At 46.1% G+C, this 20445-nt stretch overlaps 1 protein-coding gene across 1 annotated transcript in view; it reads left to right on the forward strand.

Moving 5' to 3' along the window:
* Galnt17 (polypeptide N-acetylgalactosaminyltransferase 17) overlaps nucleotides 1–20445 on the forward strand; it is a 519549-nt gene that overhangs the window by 427944 nt on the left and 71160 nt on the right. The window contains exon 6 of the mRNA XM_004662611.3: nucleotides 4764–4881. Coding sequence (XP_004662668.1) covers nucleotides 4764–4881 — 118 coding nt within the window. The remainder of the gene's footprint in view (nucleotides 1–4763; nucleotides 4882–20445) is intronic.

Below are 20445 nucleotides of genomic sequence, written 5' to 3' on the forward strand. Positions count from 1 at the left end.
AATGGTGTAAAAGAATTCTTAGTGGGGCCAAGCGTGGTGGCGCATGCCTTTAACCCCAGCACTTGGGAGGCAGAGGTCAGAGGATTGCCAGGAGTTCAAGGCCACCCTGCGACTACAGAGTGAATTCCAGGTCAGCCTGTACTAGAGTGAGAGACTACCTTGAAAAACCAAAACAAAACAAAACAACAACAACGAAAGAATTATTGGTGGGGCTGGGGAGGTAGCTCTCTTGGTAAGCATGAAGACCTGAGTTTGATTCCCAGTACCCATGGAAAAAAACAAACAAACAACAAAAAGAAAAAAAGCTCGTATCATGGTGCACACTTGCAATCCCAGCATTGGGGAGGCGAAGACGGCAGCTCCCTGGGGCCAGCCAGTGTACTCTAGCTGATGAACGCTGAGCCTCCGAGTGACTGTCTCAAAACAGCTAGCTGCTGTTTCTAAGGATGACAGCCGTGGTTGTCCTCTGGCCTCCACATGCATGTGCACACACACTTACTGCCACCCACACAGGAGCACACACAAAAATTCATGATAACACGATATTATACAAATTATATTGAAATGACTGTACATGTTAACCAAGGCAATTACTGCCAAAGAGGTTGACCAAGCAGTCCCTCAGTGTCCATGAGGAATCAATCACAGGACCTCCCACAACCACCATGATCTAACTGTTTCCAAGTCTCGTGTAAAGTGGTGCGGTGTGTGCACAGAATGCACACATCCTGCCGTGTACTCCAGGACATGTCTAGGGGACTTGAAGAGCTCTTGTTTGCAGCGTGCAAACAGTTGTACTGAGGTGCCTAGGGAAATGACAATAAGGACAATCTGGGCATGTTCAATGAAGATGCAATGTCTTTTCTCAGTGTTTTCAGTTATAGGCTATTGAATCCGTGGTTAGGAAGGCATACATTGGGATATGTTCCAGGAACACAAGATGGTCAGGGGCTGGTGAGATGGCTCAGTAGTTAAGGTACTTGCCTGCAAAGCCTAACGGCCTGGTTAGATTCCTCAGTACCCACATAAAGCCAGAGGCACAAAGCAGCTCATGTACCTGGAGTTCATTTGCAGTGGCTGGAGGCCAGGGTGCGCCCATTCTGTCTGTCTGTATCTCTTCTCTCTAGCTCTCTCTGCTTGCAAATAAATAATTTTTTTAAATGGTCAAGGAGAGCCAAGTCATGGTGTGCATAGAGTTCTGGCTAGAATAGGATTGAGAAGGGGGCCAGTGCTGGGGCAGACCTGGTACTTAACTTAGATGAGAATAGGAAGCCACTGAACAGTATTGTGCTCATTGCTTGTGAGTTTCTGTAACCAAAATACCCAAAGGAAACAACAGCTATGGCAGGAAAGATTTACTTTGGCTCAAGGTTGTGTGTGTGTGTGTGTGTGTGTGTGTGTGTGTGTGTAGTGTACTTATTTATTTATTTGTGAGAGAAAGAGACAGATAAAGAGAGAATAGGTGTGCTAGGGCTTCTAGCTACTGCAAACAGGACTCCAGATGCATGCGCCACCTTGTGCATCTGGTTTAGGTGGGTACTGGGGAACCGAAGCGGGGACCTTTGGCTTCATAGGCAAGCGCCTTAAGCACTAAAGCCATCTCTCCATTCTGGCTCAAGGTTTTGAAGGGTTCAGTCCATCACGATGACATGGCCCATCTCGTGACGGGAGTGCATCCTGGGTGCTTCTCACATCCTAGTGGATGAGGGAGCAGACAGTAGCAGCAACTGGGGTCTGAGGTGTGACCTTTAAAGGCACACAGCCCTGGTGATCTTCTTCCACCAGCAAGGTTCACAGCTTCCCAAAGCAGTGCCAGGCACTGCGGAGACAGTGTTCAAACCCATGATCCCGTATTTCAGGTGCAGATTATGGCAGGTATGGAGGAGGGGAGGGAGCAGACCAAGACAGGCCTCTGTCACCTATGACAAGGTGAAGTATCAATGTCTTGAGAGTAAGAAGACCTGAGTTTGATCCCCAGGACTCGTGTTAAGAAAAAAAAAAAAAAAAAAACTGGGCTGGAGAGATGGCTTAGTGATTAAGGCATTTACCTGCAAAGCCAAAGGACCCCGGTTCAGTTCTTCAGGACCTATGTAAGCCAGATGCACAAGGGGCAGGCACATGTATCTGGAGTTCGTTTATAGTGGCTGAAGGCCCTGGCATGCCCATTCTCTCCCTCCCTCCCTCTCTCTCTCTTTCTCTCTCTGCCTCTTTCTGTGTATTAAATAAATAAATAAATAAATTATATTAAAAAAAAACTATGTGTGGTAGCCTGTGCTTATAACCCCAGCTCTGAGGAGGTGGGAGACAGGAGGATTCCTGGAGCTCATTGACCAGCCAGTGTAGCCTAACTGATGAACTCTAGGCCAGTGATAAACCCTGTCTCCAAAACAGGTGAATGGTGCCTAATAAACAACACTAGTGGTTGTTTCTCTGGCCCCCACATGCACATACACACATGTGCACCTGTACACACTTATACACACACACACACACACACACACACACACACACACATACAGAGGCATTACAACTGACAAGGCTGTACATCTTAACAGGAATCCCTGGGGCTACCTCCTGCTCCTTGCTGACTCTTGCTTTGCTCATCTCTCAAATGGAACTGTTGTGTGTGTTGCGTATATTCCGTGTAACAGCAACAATGAACGTGATTATTTTTAATTCCCGTTCTTCTCCTCCGTAATGGAGCTATTAAGACTTTGGCAGGTCCCTTAATGTGATTATCACTTTCGGATGATTTTGAATTGAAATGTTTGCACTCACGGTAGTAATCACGGCTGAGGATGAAGCATGAGTCTGTAAGTGTGCGTTCTAGAATCTCATCAGCCCCAAAGTGCCATTGGCAGCAGCTCGCATGGCTGGACAAGGTGGCAAGGTCGCCTCAGGTGGAAACAGGGCAGCACTATGGGCTGGGTTTTTTGACTGAAAGGATAGGGCTGGCTAACCTGCTACCAAGCACAGAAGGTTCCAGATCAGGCAGGAAGGGATGTCCTACTGAGGAACTGCTTCTCCCAGGGAGAGAATGAGTAGTCATTGCAAATCTAGGTAGGTGGTCTGAGGTTCCAAGAAGTCACCCCTTGGCCTCGTCAGCAACACTGCTTGTCACAACCTAATCATGTAGTTCAGACTGGCTGTGAACTCACTGTGTAGCTGATCTTCTACTCATTAAATAGTCCACCTTGATCTTGAATTGACTGGGTGACCCAGGCTGACTTTGAACTCACTGTCTAAACTAGGCTGACCTTGAACTCATAATCCATCTTCCTCCACCTCCTAAATGCTGGAAATAAAAGTGTGCTCCCCCCATGCCTCGCTTGAGACTGTGTCTTAATTGGTCAGTCTCCACGTCGTTCTACTCCCAGCATGACGGGGGGTCCCCAAGCCTAACATTTGCCAGCCTGTGGTCCTTTACATCTGTTTCAAAGGGAGACTGTATCTTTCTGGGGGCTCCATCTCGGGGCTCCTTCCAGGCTCTTCCGACAATTCCTCTTGCCAGGCTCTTCCCGACAGATTTCAACCAGGACCTTTTCACAAGATACCAACAGCAACAGCCTGTGTGTTCCCGTCTCCACTGCGTAAGGCTCAGCCCCCCACTCCTGGTCTCCATGTTCCGAGGGCCTGCCCGGGCTGCAGAGTGCCTTGACGTGCCATGATCTCCCATGCCAGCCCGAGAAGCTTCCCAGCCCCAGTCTTGTGCTTTTTCACTGTGATTCTCATCGTGTGAATTTGCGCCTTTAGCCTAAAGCAGAAGACGCAATCAAAGAGATCCACATATACAAACACAAATCAGAAGCTTTGTTTCCAGACTTGGGGCTGCCCCTTTGGATGTCCCTTTCCTTTCTTCTGCTCAGCCCTCCCCTGTGTAGGCTGAGGCCATCTGGCTACCATTTATTGGTGATACTCATGGACGCATGGACCCCAGTGGCTTCCTCTTTGAGTCTCCTCCTTTCTCTAAACATCGGCTCCTTAATCCAGTTTCTGCTAAACAGAGAGAGACTGGATCTTTTTTTTTTTTTACTTTTTTTTTTTATTTGCTGTATTAGTTACTTTTCTTGTTGCTTTGAGAAAATATTAGCTTAAAGAGAAAGGATTTGTTTTGACTCACAGTCTTAAGGAATACAGTCCATCACAGTGAGGAAGACAGGGCATGTATCCACAGTCAGCAAACAGAGATTGGGATGGAGGGACGGGGGGTTGAATGCTGGTACTCAGCTTTTTCCTTTTTATTCAGTCTGAGAGCCCAGTCCATGGGATGGCACTGCCAACATTCAGGGTGGGTCTTCCCTCCTCAGTTAAACCTTTCTCTGACAGCCCCATACTTACAACCCAGAGGTGTGTCTCCTAGGGGATTCTAAATCCTGTCAGGTTGAGAATGATGATGAACCATCACTTGTCCTCTGTTCTTCACACTTCCAGCTGTTGGATCTCTCTTCTGCTTCCTGCAGCAGAACTTAACTTCAGTGAGACTGCCTGAGGACCCTGTTGTCACTTGTTTGTCCCCAGAGTGCAACGAGTGCCACTTCCCCTGGTGTAGACACCATGCTATGCATGAAACTTGTACCCATTTTATCAGGGAGCTCGGCTATCCCTAGATCCTCAAGGCCCCCAGTCCTTCTGCAGCTAACAGGCAGTCTCATGAAGGAGTGGTGTATGTGGAGGGGAGGTGGCTTGAGGACTTCAGGGAAGGCTGACACCACATGACAATGGTGTCTGCACACCAATGAACTTGGCTTCCTTCTCTCCCGCAGGACACCAGCCATGATTGGCTGCTCATTCGTGGTCAACAGAAAGTTCTTCGGGGAAATCGGTCTCCTGGACCCTGGGATGGATGTGTATGGAGGAGAAAATATTGAGCTTGGAATTAAGGTTGGTGCCCTGGCATCTCTTCCCCTTGGTTTATTCATGAGGATGGACAGAACGGCTGGTTCATTTTTGCAGTGCGCTTAAAGCTTCTTAAAGCTGCTGAGTGACAGATCCATTTGACTCACCTGGGAGGATATATGAGGAGGTTTGTTTCCCCCACCCCCCCTTAGATGGAGGAAACTTGGACTCTCCTTCCCTAAGGCTTGACCAGTGCATCTCACACTTTGCTGATGCTCTGGATTTCACCGGATTGAATTTTCTCATTGTTTTGTTGTTGCTGTTGTTTTTGTTAACTCACTCATATCTTGAATTAATATTTACTTCCTAGGTGTTGTGGAAGTGTGTGGTAGAATCATAAGTTGTCAGAGTCATCCCTTGACCAACACAAGATTGAGTTGTAGGGGGTTTGTGAGCTCCAGCCTGTATTTGAGTCCGTATAGTCAGTGAATGGATGCTTGGGAGAGAGAGACATGTTCCTCAGTAACCACTGATAAGTTGCCCGTGGCCCTATCAATAACCCCCACCCACACTCCTATAAACTATTAAACTTATTGGGTCATCAAGAAAAAAAAAAAAAAAAAAAAAACACCACAGGCTGAAGGGATGGTTAATGCATTTACCTGCAAAACCAAAGTACCCAGGTTTGAGTCCCCAGGACCCACGTTAGCCAGATGCACAAGGGGGCACACGTGCCTGGAATTCATTTGCAGTGGCTGGAGGCCCTGGCGAGCCTCTCATTCTCTCTCTCTCTCTCTCTCTCTCTCTCTCTCTCTCTCTCTCTCCCCTTCTTTCTCTGTCAAATAAATAAATAAATAAATAAATAAATAAATAAAAATAAAATACTGTTTTAAGTTGAGACACTTACCTGCCAAGTCTAAGGGCCTAGGTTCAATTCGCCAGTCACCACGTAAGGCCAGATGACCATGGTGGATTTGTATCTGAAGTTCATTTGCAGTGTCTAGAGGCCCTGACATGCCCATTCTCTCCCCCTCCCATAAATAAACAATAATTTAAAATACTTGAAAATGACTGATGCATCCCAAAATTTCTAATATTTGATTTTTTAGGTATTTTCTATGTTGATGGTATTTGTGTGTGTTTAATGTTTACCTGTATCCAGATGTATATGCCTCATACACGCACGTGCAGAGGCCAGAGGAAAACATCAAGTGTTTCCATCTTGAACTCCTCTGCCTTATTTCCATGAGAAAGGGTCTCTCATTGAGCTCTTGGCTCAGTTCTTGGTTATGCTAGCTGACCAGTGAACCCTCACAATTCTCCTGACTCTACCCTGCCCCCCAGCAGTGGGGTACAGGCAGTGCTTTTTATGTGGGAGCTGAGGACAGGTCCTCATTGCTTGTGTAACAGGTGCTGTTACTCACTCAGCCATGTCCCCAGTCCATTTTATTTATTGTATTTTTTTTTTTAGACAGTATTATATGTAACCCCAGTTGTCCTGGAACTTGCTACGTAGCCCAAGCTGGTCTTGAACTCATGATCCTCCTGCCTCTGCCAAACAAGTGCTAGAATTACAATGTGTACCTCCATGCATGGTTCAATATTTCCATTTTACAATTAAGATATAAAAATCTCCAGTGGAATGCCGGGGCCCTTCTTTAGTACTTGGTGACAGACTTTCCGCTTGACCACATTTTAGTCACAATCCAGAACATTCTCCAAACCGTCTGTGCGCTTCTTTGTCAGGTCTAGTTTTAGCACGAACCTGCTAAGTAACTTGAGCAAGAACAGCACACCTCAGTTTCTGGTCACTCTCCACACTTAACCAGGCTCTCATCCTCCTCCCGCCTCCCCTCCCCAGGTGATGTCCAATCACCCTCGCCTAAATTTAGTAAATCCCCTATAGGAATCGAATCTCCCTTAAGCCTGGAGCTACCTCAGTAATTTTCCACCCACTGACCGCAGCCTGTGCCTTAGATATAAGTTTCCATTGCCAGTGCTATATTCAAAGTTAATGGGAACCTTTTGTTCAGAGTCAAGTCCCGCTGGCCAAGTCTCTGTACCTATTCTGATGATGCCGAGTGCTCTAACTGACCGTGCTTTGGCAATATCCTTGCATAATGTTTTCCTCGACTCAAATTGTTACTCAACAGTGGACTTCCTTCTCTTACTTGGTGCACCCCCGGCTGCACACTGAGAATGCTCAAAGAGAAGCCAGTCTGGGGCCTCTTCAGGTCCCTCTATCCAGAATATCCAGAATCCTTGAGCCCTGGGAAGCTGGCTTGTTGGAAACAAGTCAAGATGCAATGGTGATGCTTAAAGTTCCTTGCAATTTGTGTGTGTGTTGTGTATGTTTGTGTGTGCACGCACACATGCGTGCATGTATGCAGAGGCTGCTGGTTGACATCAAGTGTCTTCTTCAGTCATGGCCCTCCTTAATTTTTTTCAAAGATGTTTATTTATTTATTTGAGAGAGAAAGAGGCAGATAGAGAGCAAAAGAGAGAATGGGCGCGCCAGGGCCTCCAGCCACTGCAAACGAACTCCAGACGTGTGCGCCCCTTTGTGCATCTGGCTAGCTAACGTGGGTCCTGGGGAATTGAGCCTCGAACCGGGGTCCTTAAGCACTCAAAAGCTACGCCATCTCTCCAGCCTTTTTTTTTTTTTTTTTTTTTTTTTTTTTTTGCAACAGGGTATCTCACTAAATCTGGAGCTCCCTAGTTGACTACATTGGTTAGCCAGTCTGCCCCAGGGACCCTCCTGTCTCTTACTTAGTACCAGTACGCATGGCCATGCCCGGCATATGACATGGGTAGTGGGGATCAAACTCAGGGTCCCATGCTTGTGCATAAAGCAGTGACGCACTGAGCCATCTTCCCAGCTCCTGCATCGCGTCGCCTCTGCCTGCTTTTGCGGCATTCTCGCTTTCAGTCTCGCTCACATGCCCGGTACAAGTCTCCTGCCCCCAATTGAAGTCTACTCCCTACATCTGATTTCAGTGGGTTTCCTTTAAGTGCTCAGTGTCTTTAAGACACCCATCTCCATGTGGGTGCTGGGAATGCAAACTCAGTCCTCATGTTTGTTTAGCAGGTACTTTATCCAGTGAACCATCTCCCAAGTCCCAGTGTGGTCTTGAATATATCCATATCCCTGTAGTTACCACTGGTGGGGAGGTTATGATCCAGTGTCGCAGCGAATGAAAAGGGTCCCTAGTTTGTTTGGTTATGTTACTAGGATTGAACCTAGATCCTCACTAAGCTTAACCCTCAGCTCATTTTCTGTTTTTTATTTTGAGGCAACATCTCACTGAGCTGCCCAGAGTAGCGTCGAACTCACCATGTAGCCCAGGCAAGTCTTGAGCTCATGATCCTCCTGCTTCAACCTCCCAGTGCTGGGAGCCAGCAACTCATCATGCACTTACTTACTTATCAGTCTCTGTTTTTTTAATTAATTAATTAATTTATTTGAGAGCGACAGACACAGAGAGAAAGACAGAAGGAGAGAGAGAGAATGGGCCAGCCAGGGCTTCCAGCCTCTGCAAACGAACTCCAGACGCGTGCGCCCCCTTGTGCATCTGGCTAACATGGGACCTGGGGAACCGAGCCTCGAACCAGGGTCCTTAGGCTTCACAGGCAAGCGCTTAACCGCTAAGCCATCTCTCCAGCCCCCTTATCAGTCTCTTAAGTAACAGATGGCCTACAACCATACCAAACTTAACACACCTGATCTCGTCCATCTCACATACACACAAATATACGCACATGCATGTACACACATACACACGCACACACACAAAGTCCTTCTTCAAGAGTCTTTCCAAAAGACAGACAGGGATGGATGTCAGTTGTAGAATAAAATGGCTACAATCCTATAAAGTTGGTCTTATACAAGCTGGAAATTCTATCTCCCTTGAATAGATAAGTAGATTTGGACTTATCTCCTCTCGGGTTTCCTCCTCCTCAACCTCAAGATAAACTGAGATATAAAGAACTCAGTTGAGCCAGGCATGGTGGCTCACACCTTTAATCTCAGCACTTGGGAGGCAGAAGTAGGAGGATTGCTATGAGTTCAAGGCCACCCTGAGACTACAGAGTGAATTCCAGGTCAGCCTAGGTTAGAGTGAGACAAAAATCAAAAACAAACAAACAAAAAAATCAGTTGATACATTGTATGTCAACTCCTTTTCTTTTTTAAGAAAATATTTGATTTATTTGAGAGAAAGAGAGAGGGGTAAGGAGAGAATAGGTGTTCCAGGGCCTCCAGCTGCTGTAAATGAATTCCAGATGCATATGCCACCTTGTACATCTGACTTACGTGGGTACTGGGGAATTGAATCATGGTCCTTTGTCTTTGCAGGTAAGTGCCTTAACAACTAAACCATTTCTCCAGCCCCTCCTTTTCATTTAATTCAACATTTTCTCTAAGAAAATTTGAAACATATACAAAAATAGAATAGTATAACAAATCCAAATGCACAGATTATTCAAGTTCAACAAATGTCAACATTCTGCTATATGTGCGGGTTTTTTTTTTTTTCAGTACCTTCTTGGCTTTTTAAAAGCAAATCCCTAGATATCAACTAAAAATATTGTAGTGACTGTTGCTCACATATGAAGAATTAAAAAAAAAATAGGCTTGACATAATCTGACACTTAACAAAATTTAATATTCATGTTTTCTTAAAAATATTTCTCAAAATTCTGTCATATTTTCTCAAAAAGCATATTTTTTTTACAGTTGGTTTGTTCAAGTATAAGACTTCAGACAGGGCCCACCCACACATCACATTTGGTTGATGTGTCTCTCAAGAATCTTTGAATCTGAAACATCTCCCCCTGGCTTTAATATTTTCACACCATTCATCTTTTGAAGAAACTAAGCCATTTGTCCTACAAAATTTTTCACAGTGCGGATGTGGCAAATCGATTTCCGTTGATAGATCTAACTTATTCCTGTGATCTTCATTTTCTCTAAGCTTGAATAGGGTGCAGAAAGGTTTTTGTTTGTCTTTTTGCTGTGCAGGGGATTAACCAAGAGTGTTCTATCCCACCAAACCATAGCCCAGCGCTAGATATAGGTTGGGTCAAGTGATTCCCTTACTCAATCCCTCCATCTCTCCCTCCTTCCTTTCTCTTTTCCTTTCTCCTCACTTCCCTCCTTTCCCCTTCCTTCCATCCTCCCTCTCCTCTCCCTTCCTCTCTGCCTCCCTCCTTTTCTTCCTCTCTTCTCCCTTCGCTCCTTCCTCCTAATTCCCTCCTCTTTCCTTCTTCTCTTCTCCCTTCTTCCCTCCCTCCCTCCCTTGCTATACTCTAGGTGGCGCTGTGAGCTCCCCACATAATTGCTGGTTGTCTAGCTTTAGTGTTTTTAAGATTCAATGCTGAGTTCAGGTGTTGTCAGCCTGATTGATCCATTATAAAATTCTCCATCACCCTTTCACCAAATTAATGGTGTTAGCAGCCACTGATGACCATCGACCACATCCATTATTTCATTAATGCCTACAAAATGCTGATTTTCTTAAAAAAAAAAAATAAAAGCCTGCATTCATTCTGCACTTTATAGGCTGTAATTCTTCTGTTAGAAGCACTCTCCCTCTTCAACTATTTGGATACGCTGAAATGCCCTTCAAAGAAGAAAAGCAGGATAAATGCTTTATTCCTCCTTTTTACTTAAACATTTTTAGAATAATGAGTTGGTGCCATGGCAACCTCCACAGTTGACCAGAGAGGGTTTTGCCCTCCCTTTCTGGTAAAATTATGGACTCAAAAAAAAGAAAAAAAAAACTTTAAGCATATATTCTATGCGTCTAAATCCATTACAGCCATTCACTTTGCTAACCTGTATGTGCTTTTATGAAGGGATAATTTAATACAATAAAATTGTATGGATTGTCAGCCTCATGTGCTACTATATAAGCCCCTGCGATTACCTTCCGAAGGTGATGTATTCAGTGTGCTCCTTCTTTCCTATCAACCAGTATCTACTGCCCCTGACCCTTCCATTCCGGCTACCATTGTCTGGCACATTTTCTTTTTAAACCATAGATGAGTGGCAGGGGTCCAGAATCCCACATAAATGGAATCAGAACTTGTCTATTTATCTACTGTGCTATAGTTGGCTCCTTTTTACTGAAAGTCGTATTTCTGAGCGTCTTCTGTGTTGTTGTGTCAAGCGATGGCTTGTTCTTTGCTCTGCAGAGAAGGAAGAGTTTCATTGTGAGAATACAGGACTTGTGGTTTTCATTCTCCTGCAGAGGGATACTTGAGTCGTTTCCAATTTCAGACTGTTATAAGAATTCACCTCGAAGCCTTTCTTAAGTTCTTCTTCTTCTTTTTTTTTTGGAGATACGTTTTGGTTTCTCATGGGTAAATACCTAAGAATTGAATAACTGAGATGTTGGTGATATTCGTGATTAACTTTTTCAAAAACCGTCAATCAGTTCTTCAAAAGTGTGCTGTTTTCAGGCTGGGTGTGGTGGTGCACATCTGTAATCCCAGCACTTAGGAGGCTAAGGCAGGAGGATCACCACAAATTCAAGACCAGCCTGGTCTACACTGTGAGTTCCTCCAGCCCAGACAAGGCTATATAATGCAACCCTGTCTCAAAAACAAACAAATCAAAGTGTACCATTTTTTCATCCCTGAAAGGGCTACATCACACAGCCAAGTGTATATGGCACACTTAAGGGCTGGGAATGTACAGAGTACCTGCTGTACCCGCCTGGAATCCCCCAATGAAGACCTGGGGTCATGTCTCAGCCTTAGAGCACCTGCTTGGAATCCTTTAGTGAAGAGCTGAGGGCTTGACTTAGTGGTAGAGCACTTGCATAGAATCCACAGTGAATGGCTGGCTCTCTGTATGGCTTTGTAGTGGTGTGCCTGCTTAGAATCCCCCAGTGAGGGACTGGCGGTGTGGCCCAGTGGTAGAGAACTTACTTAGCATCCTTCAGGGAGGAGCTGGTGGCATGACTCAGTGTTAGACTTTTCCAATAAGCCAGGGCTGTGACTCAGTGCTGGAGTGTCTGCCAAGCATGCATACAACTGTGGGTCCAATTATTTTTTTTAATTATTTATTTTTATTTGTGACAGAGAGAGACAGAGAGAGAGAGAGAGAATGGGCATGCCAGGGCCTCTAGTCACTGCAAATGAACTCCAGATGCATGCGCCACCATGTGCATCTGGTTTACATGGAACCTGGAGAATCGAACGTGGGTCCTTAGGCTTCACAGGCAAGTGCCTTAACTGCTAAGCCATCTCTCCAGCCCAGTGGATCCATTTCTTATCACTGCAAATTAAAAATAAATAAATAAATAAGAGGGTAAATTAAGTTCTTACCAAAGCCAAACCAGAGAGGAGTAATGGTCCTTCATGTTGAAGCAATGATGGGCTCCGCTAAGATTTCTGAAACCGGGAAGGCAGTGTCGAGAAATACATAGCTGCCGGAGTAGCGGGAGACGGAAGACAGGGGAAGGAAGGAGAGACACATGAGGAGGGGCCCCCAGGTGGGGTCTTCCCTGTGTGTGGCTTCTCACTACAGTTCATCTGCACAGACTGTACCTCCCTTCAGAAGGCAAGTGAGTGGATCCAAGTTTGAGAGCAGACCAAGGTTGTCGCGTTAAATGGGACATGCAGCGAGAAGCGAGGAAGTGCCCTGAGGCCCGAGCACACAGTCTGCTGGACACGTGACCACCATTCTAGCACTCTGCTTCCGACTCCCGTGAGTTGTTGATCCCATTTTACAGAGATTTGACGGGCACTACATCGTTTCTCCATTTGACCACTAATAAATAGAAGAGCCAGGACTCAACCCAAATTTATCTGATGGTAAAGTTCTAGCTCACTTCCCATCAAATGTTTGGGATATTCTTTCCATCTTTCCGCCACTGAGGTAACTATGGCAACACTGCTGATGTACAGGGATGCAGTCATACAGTAGGTGCTTGGGACTTTGGCTATAATGCATATGATATATACATCATTAGTCAAAGTAGACGAGACATTCACAGTCCCGACATATGCCACGTCCATACTCAAAGTTCATGTAATATGCTCTCTCATATCCGAGGACTGTACTTACATAATAAACAAAACTGTGTGTGAAACAGCATGAAATTGGATTTCCTCATCCATAAATTGTGTTATATTGATGTGTAAGCTACAGTTCAAGAAACAGAACTGTAATGTTGATACTTTTTATAAATGGTATCTAATGTATTTCTATTAAGGGGAGATATATTCTCTGTGCTGAAATGTATTATCATAATAGCCAAACCGTTTACTCTGCCACTGGAAAATCGTGCGGTGATTGTGTCTGGAATTTCACTCGCCTGCTCCCAGCCTGCCAGATTCTATCGTAAATGATCGCAGGCGTTCGTGAGTTATTTTATAAGAAGCATCCATCTATTTTTACAACTCCAGAAAGTCTGTCACTCTCATTCATCTCCCCGGGAATAAAGCAATAATTTGATTCTCTATAAATGTGAACTTGAATTTATACCATCCTCTCCAGTGGAGACTTTAGTGATGGGGGGGTGATTTATAGCACGGTGTTTCTGGGCCAGGGTGGCATCCTGGTGTGTTTGTTATCATTATTCACTATCTCCACGGCAAAAGAAAGAAATGCAATTCAAACTATCCCTGTTCTAGTTTGGATGTAGCTGGTTTGCTCTCAGTTGGTGTGAGCATGTTGGCTACTTTACTGCAAGGCACATCCACAAGGGTCCTGAGCTGCTCCCTACAGTCCTGGATCTAACAATGAGTAGCTAACTGTGAATGTGTTCTGGGCACTGTAATATGCATACCACGGGGGACCGTACTTACTTTAAGTTATCAGGAGATCGGCTGGATGTCTGAACACCTCTCAGGCAGGCCAACATCATCCATCTTTGATGTCCCATCCTTTGGCTCATTAGAGGCAGGTTTGTCTGAGAAGTGTAAATACTTTATTCCTTCTTTCCTCAGTAAGGTGCCAAGGGAAAAGATGACTGCTATGGTGTGAGTGTGAAATAGTTTCCCCCGTGGGCTTATGAGTTTGAACACATGGTCTCCAGCTGGTGATGCTATTTTTGGAGACTGTGGAGCCTTTGGGAAGCGGGTCCCTCACTGGAAGAAGTTATTCAAGTGGTGGGGGAGAGGAGCTTGAAGATGATATCTACATAGGGTGCCTATATGAGCTCTGTTTTCCGGTCCATCATGTCGTGAGGAGCCCAGGCCACACAGTGCCACCACCGTAACCTCCACCACATCTTCCCAGCTGTGGTCGTTTCAATCAGATGTCCCCAGAAACTCACGTGTTTGGAATGTCTGGTCCCCAGGCAATGACAGTTTGAGAGGTGGAGCCTTGCTGGAAGAGTTGTGTTTTGGGGGGAGGGGCTTAAGGGTATTATAGCCAGCTCTCCCTTGCCAGAGTTCAGTTCACTTCTCCTGCTGCTGTTGTCCACCTGCTGTGGCAGAGGGGTTGTCCAGCGTCTGTTCATGCCATGCTTTCCCCTGCCATCGGGAAGCTTCCCCTTCAGACGGTAAGCCAGCATAAACCCTCCTCCCCCCTTCAGCTGCTTTGGGTTGGGTGCAACAAGCCACGATGGAGTGAAGCTGAAACAATAAAACAAAATCACCCCTTCCTCCCTCCGGCTGCTCATGCTGGGGTGTTTCTATCAGTGTTGAGGAAAGCAACCCTTGTAATCAACGTCCCTTTGTCGGCTACCTGAGGTCCTGAGGGACCAAGGCTATTTGTGTTTGAAACTGAAGATTCCTCCAGGTTGAGGGTAGGCTGTGGGACAGTGTGAATCATCATGAAAATAGCGAGAAGCAGGAGGCATACTCAAGAAGGAATCAAGGCCGGAGGAGTAGCCAGAGAATTAGACTTAGGAAACCCAGAGAAGAGGTAGACTAGGCAAACAACATGGAAAGCACACCTGAGACAGGTGGAATGCATCTGATCCCCAATGTCTGTCTTTTCTCATTAACTCTCCAGCCCAGTGCTTAGGTGAACAGACTCTGTTGGATGGCTCATCTCAGCTGCAGAGCCTATGGAGGGAGCAGGATTCGGGCATGTAGACGCGCCTCTGATAACATGATGTTCTGCATCTGAACAGTTTGCTCTGGGGTTTTTCCCTAACTGGAGCACTGGTCCTTGAAGACTGTTTTCTAAGTACTGCACAGTGGCATATCTCAGCAAGACATCCTCTTGTGTCAATAGCCCTCCTGATTGGAGGAGTTTGTTAGGGTTTAAATCTGCAGTGCCCCACACAGCCTAGGGTGTAGACAGCCTAAACCCCCAGCTGGTGGTGCTGTTTTGGGGGAGGTTCTGGAAACCTTAGGAGGCAAGACCTAGCGAAGGAAGTGGGTCACTAGGGTCAAGTTCTTTCCCTGTTCCTCCTCTCTCTTGCTCTCTGTGACTTTGTCCTCTCTTTCCCTCCCCCTCCTCATCTTCCTCTTCCTTTTCCTCCTCCTCCTTCTTCCTCCCCGCTTCCTCCCTCTGTGATGCCTGTCTACCAATCACTGAAACACAGCTCATGTCATACACTGCCACCATCATGACTCTCTGCCTGGCACCAAGCGCTCACAATATGAGCTCTCTGAACTCTGAAAAAAATGACACCCTCCCCCACCAAAAAAAAAAAAAAAAACCCTTTCCACCCTTCAAGGTTTCTTCGTTGTTGTTGTTGGGTATTTTGTCACAGTGAGAAAAAAGGTAACTAATACAGAGCTATTTTTTTCTTTTACATTTTTTTTTACAGAGATATTCTTTAAACCAATTAATGTGGGGGAAAGACGTCTTAGGTTCCTATCTAGATTAGCCAGTTTTCACTGTCATTTCTGAAGCTACTGTCAATATGCTAAAACAGGAAGAATGAATGAGAACATTTTTTAATCAATGGCCACATAGAGCCACTGTCTGCCCTAAAAAAAAAAAAAAAAATGAAAAAGCAACCCTATTGTGTTCATTCTTTCTGGGGAGATGCAAACAACCATCTACTCATCCCAGCTGTGGCACAGACGATAACCCACAAAGTACAAGTCCATCAGCGTGCAGCGTGGCAAAGCAATGACTTTGCTGGTGTTACTTAGAGAGCCCTAGTGAAGGGTTTCTTAAAGGAGCGTTCAGTACCACGTACAAACTGCACATCTGCAACCCTACCACTGAGGAGATGGAGACAAGGAGATCCCTGGGCTCTGGAGTTCACTAGGTTAGCTCCAGGCCAATGAGAGGTCCTTTCTCAAAGGAGGTGGACAGTGTTCTTGAGGATTACACCTGAGGTTGTCCTCCAGCCTCCACACGCACACACGTGTGCCCACACGTACAGGAATGCACACATAAGTGAACACGCGGAGACCCAGAAGCCAAAGGCACAGTGGGAAGGGCTGGTTTATTAGTTACTTTCCTCGTCGCTGGGACAAGATATCCCACAAAAGTAGGGGAAGAGGAGTTTGTTTTGGCTTATGTTTTGAGCGAGCACAGTCCATCATGGTGAGGGAGGCCTGCCACTTGGGATGGGAAAGCAGCTTGTCTATTGGGCCCATTGCCAGGAAGCAGAGGGAGATGAGTGCTGGGGGCCCAGCTGCCTCTCACCTGTCTTTACTGCAAGCCCCCAGCCCATAGAATGGCACCATTCACCTTGGTCTTTCCTCTTTACTTTATCCTCTCTGAGCCGTTCTCGTAGGTGCACAAGACGTGCCTCAGTCTCCTAGGTGACTCTAATTCCAGTCACGTTGACAGTGAAGGTTAACCCTTGTAATTTGACAGGGGATCTAAATAGACCAAAAAAGGGGGGGGTGATGATCAGGGGGCTGGAGAGATGGCTTAGTGGTTAAGCGCTTGCTTGTGAAACCTAAGGACCCCTGTTCGAGGCTCTATTCTCCAGGACCTATTTAAGCCAGATACACAAGGTGGCACATGCATCTGGAGTTTGTTTACAATGGCTAGAGGCCCTAATGTGCCCATTCACTTCTCTCTCTCTCTCTCTCTCTCTCTCTCCCTCTCTCTTTCTCTCTCTCTCTCTCTCTCTCTGTCTCTCGGTCTGTCGCTCTCAAATTTAAAACAGGGATCAGGGACTAATCCTCATGGTGAAAGACACATCACGCACCTTGATCGCCACGCACCAGCACTGTGGTTTAAGTATTATTATTATTATGATTCCCCACCTTGTGCATGGGAGACTGAGGCACACACAGGGGAAGTACTGTGTGCCTCTGCAACAAGAACTCCTGTCCAGAGCCTCTGACCTTCACCATAGTAGGTCAAAGCTAGGCGCAGGACCCAGGAAGGCCCACCTGGAGGTCTGGCCTGGAGCTACATGGAATGAGGAGCCTGGCAAATGGGCGAGAATCACAAAGCAGGCTGGGACCAGAGCAGAGGAAAGCAAAGAGAGAACCATGAGGGAAGCAGACAGCAGAAGTGGCACAGGGCAGCAGGAGCCAGCTTGGCTGACCTTCACAAAGAGACTTTCCCCGCAGACCCATGTGAGGATGGCCGTGGCCACATCCGCACCCAGGCACTGTGTAAATCAATATGCTCACCACTTCCTCTGGGCAGTGGCAACTGAATTCCATGTCCTAAACTGGTGATCTTTTCAGGAAGGAATTTTACCACCATCCCTTGATTAAAAAAAAAAAGAAAGAAAAAAGTGTAAAGTATTTTCCCTACCCGAGCTTGCTATCTACAAGGAGCAATTATGCTATTTCATGCTATTTTTTTTTAGATATTGCTCGCTTCCCAGACCCAAAATTTTTAGCTATTTTTGTCCTCACGCTGTGCTGAGGAAGGGCTTTAGGTCTCCAGTCTGAAGGACCAGTTGCTGTGTTGGCGTACACTTCAAAACAGCTCAATTCTGATTTACCAGCCAGTTGCTAACCTGGCAGCAGTAAAAGTTGCATCTTTGATGTTTTCACTTTGAAAAAAAAACATTACTCTGAGTGGTTCTAACTGGAGCATTTCAAATTAGGAATGGAATTATGACCACCGACACTTCTTTGTTCCTGAAGTTGTCAGGGTCAGAGCCTGGGCCCTTGGAAGCCCCTAACAAGCTAGGCTGGGCACCTGTCATTCACAAGCCAATGAAACACAGACAAAGAAAATTTATTCAATGCAGCCACATTGGGAAGAGGGACAAAGAGGTCCAGTGACTCTAAATGATTCATTGGGGTCCTGGCGTAAGGTTCAAGTTTAATAGAGGGTAAAAGGCGTGCCTAGCTAAGCAGTCCTGGTCAAGGCGTGGTCCCATCCGTCCATCACGGACCCATCACAGCGCCCCAGTGCAGTTTCTCCAGCAAGGTGGTCTGAGGAGCTGTCGGAACTGTGGAGTCTCTTCCTGAGAGACAGCTCCCCTGGGGGTCGGCACCAGGCTTCAGCATTTTCCTTCTCCTGACTTGAGATTCCTGGGGAAGTTCCAATTCCATAGGGTTCATTGTTTCAATAATCCCATAGTTACAGAGAGAAGCACAAGCTCTCTTTAGAATATCTTTGTTCACATCAGAGAGGTCACAACATGTTGACTCTCCAAGAAGGTTCTTGCATGAACTCCAGCTCTGGCTCTTTATTTAAAAAAATAATAATAATTTCTTCTTTTTTGCTTTATTTAAGAGACAGAGAGAGAGAGAGAGAAAATGGGCAAGCCAGGGGCCTCTTAGTCACTGCAAATGAACTCCAGATGCATGTGCCACCTTGTGCATCTGGTTGTATATGGATCCTGGGGAATCAAACCCGGGTCCTTTGGCTTTGCAGGCAAGTACCTTAACCACTAAGTCTGGCTCTATTTCTGTCTCTTTATCTGTGTCTCTCTCTCCTTCTATTTCAGGGGAGTTGCTAAGCCAGGTCGTTTTCAGGCTCACAGGCTAATTGTAGAGTTCTACTGGAAGTGTCCAAATTCTTGTCATATAAACAGATATCAGCATCCCTTATCACCTAGCCAGAGCTTGAACCTGCAGTGACATTTCCTCCCTTCTCTGCTCCTGTCACTAGACAGCAAGGACCCCTGAAAATAGCATCTCAAAGTGCCACCTATAAACCAGGCACTAATGGTAAATGCTCACTGCCTTAGTTTTTGAGAGTGTCCTGCGAGCTCTTGCAATTGCTATCGTGTTATTTGTTGTTATAAACCACTGCCTTCACGTCGTGCAAGAAGTTAAGTCCCTGTATTGGTGAGCGGCCCAGCCAGGCTCTGAACATGAGGAGCTGACTCCAGAGGTTGAGTTCACCCTTTTGCAATGCAGACATTAATGATGTCAGCATGCTGCTAGTTCTGCCTTTCATTGAGGGGAGGAAACTGGTGCTCCTTCTAGAGATCTACAACACACATTCTCCTTTGCTCAAATCCCTGAGCAAAAAGGCCACAGTGGTGTGCTCCTTCCAATCACCCCCACCCCCACCCACATTGGTCCTCTCATCTAACGAGAAAACAAGCCTTGTTCCTCACTGACTTGCTGCTTTGAAGCTCTCTGCCTCCCTTCTCCTCTTGAAGTGCCCAGGAAAGAAAACCAGCCCTTCCTTTTTTTTTTTTTTAATACTTTATTTTTATTTATTTATTTGAGAGAGGGAGAGAGAAAATAGGCACGCCAGGACTTCCTGCCATCTTGTACAGCTGGTTTACGTGGATCCTGGGGAATTGAACCTAGGTCCTTTGGCTTTGCAGGCAAGCACCTTAACCGCTAAGCCATCCCTCCAGCCCCCAGCCCTTTCTTTAGGTGGGGCAAGCAGTGAGTAGATCACAAAGTGACATATGTTTTATCTTACTCTGAAACCTGTATTTTGTTTGTTTGCCTGCTAATTGCATTTCCTGTTGTTTTGGGTGGAATCCAAGGACCACCACAGGCTTGGTGAGCCCCGTCATGGTGAGCCATGCCTCCAGCTTCTCACTGGGGTTCCTAGGAAGCTGCTTTACATCTGACCTACACCATAGTCTCTAACTGGCGGATCCTAGGCAAAGTGCCTTACCATTGAGCTGCACCCTCCAGTCCTTTAGCATGTGATGACAGACAGGTGCTCTACCACAGCCCCTCACTGGGGGATTCTAGGCAAACCCTCTACCACTAAGCCACACCTCCCCAGCCCATCCCTGAGTTTGAGCAAAAGCTGAGTCACACCCTATATTTGTGTTTAGTTTTTATTTTGAGACAGGGACACACAAGCATCCCAGACTAGCCTTGCACTCCCCTCTGTAACCTACATTGGCCCAGTACTCCCAACTCTCTTCCTGTCTCAGCCTCTTGAGTGCTGGGGCTCTGTTGGCTGAGGGTATGATGTTGCCCAGTGGTACAGTGCTTTTGGAGCATATGTGAGACCCTATGTGTACACACACACCTAAATAAATAATAACCCATAAAGGTGAAAAAAGTCACAAATAATATTCTAGAAGAAGGTGGAGCAAGAGAGGAGCAAGAGAAGGAGGAGGAGGAATCGCTGCAGTTACAAGGAGTGATGCATATAATAGTGAGTTGTGTGCACAGTGGTCTGGGCTTTCAGAGGAGGATTTCAGGGTGTGGAGCTCCAGAATCACTGTTGACCGTAGAAGACACGCAGGGAGGTCAGCATTCCAAGGGAGGAGAGATTCACTTAGACTAAGGGAAACTTTCTGACATCAACCGCAGAGAGTTAATACAAATCACTAGATGAAA

This window comes from Jaculus jaculus, chromosome 2 (genome assembly GCF_020740685.1).
Source record: "Jaculus jaculus isolate mJacJac1 chromosome 2, mJacJac1.mat.Y.cur, whole genome shotgun sequence".
NCBI classification, from domain to species: Eukaryota; Metazoa; Chordata; class Mammalia; order Rodentia; family Dipodidae; genus Jaculus; species Jaculus jaculus.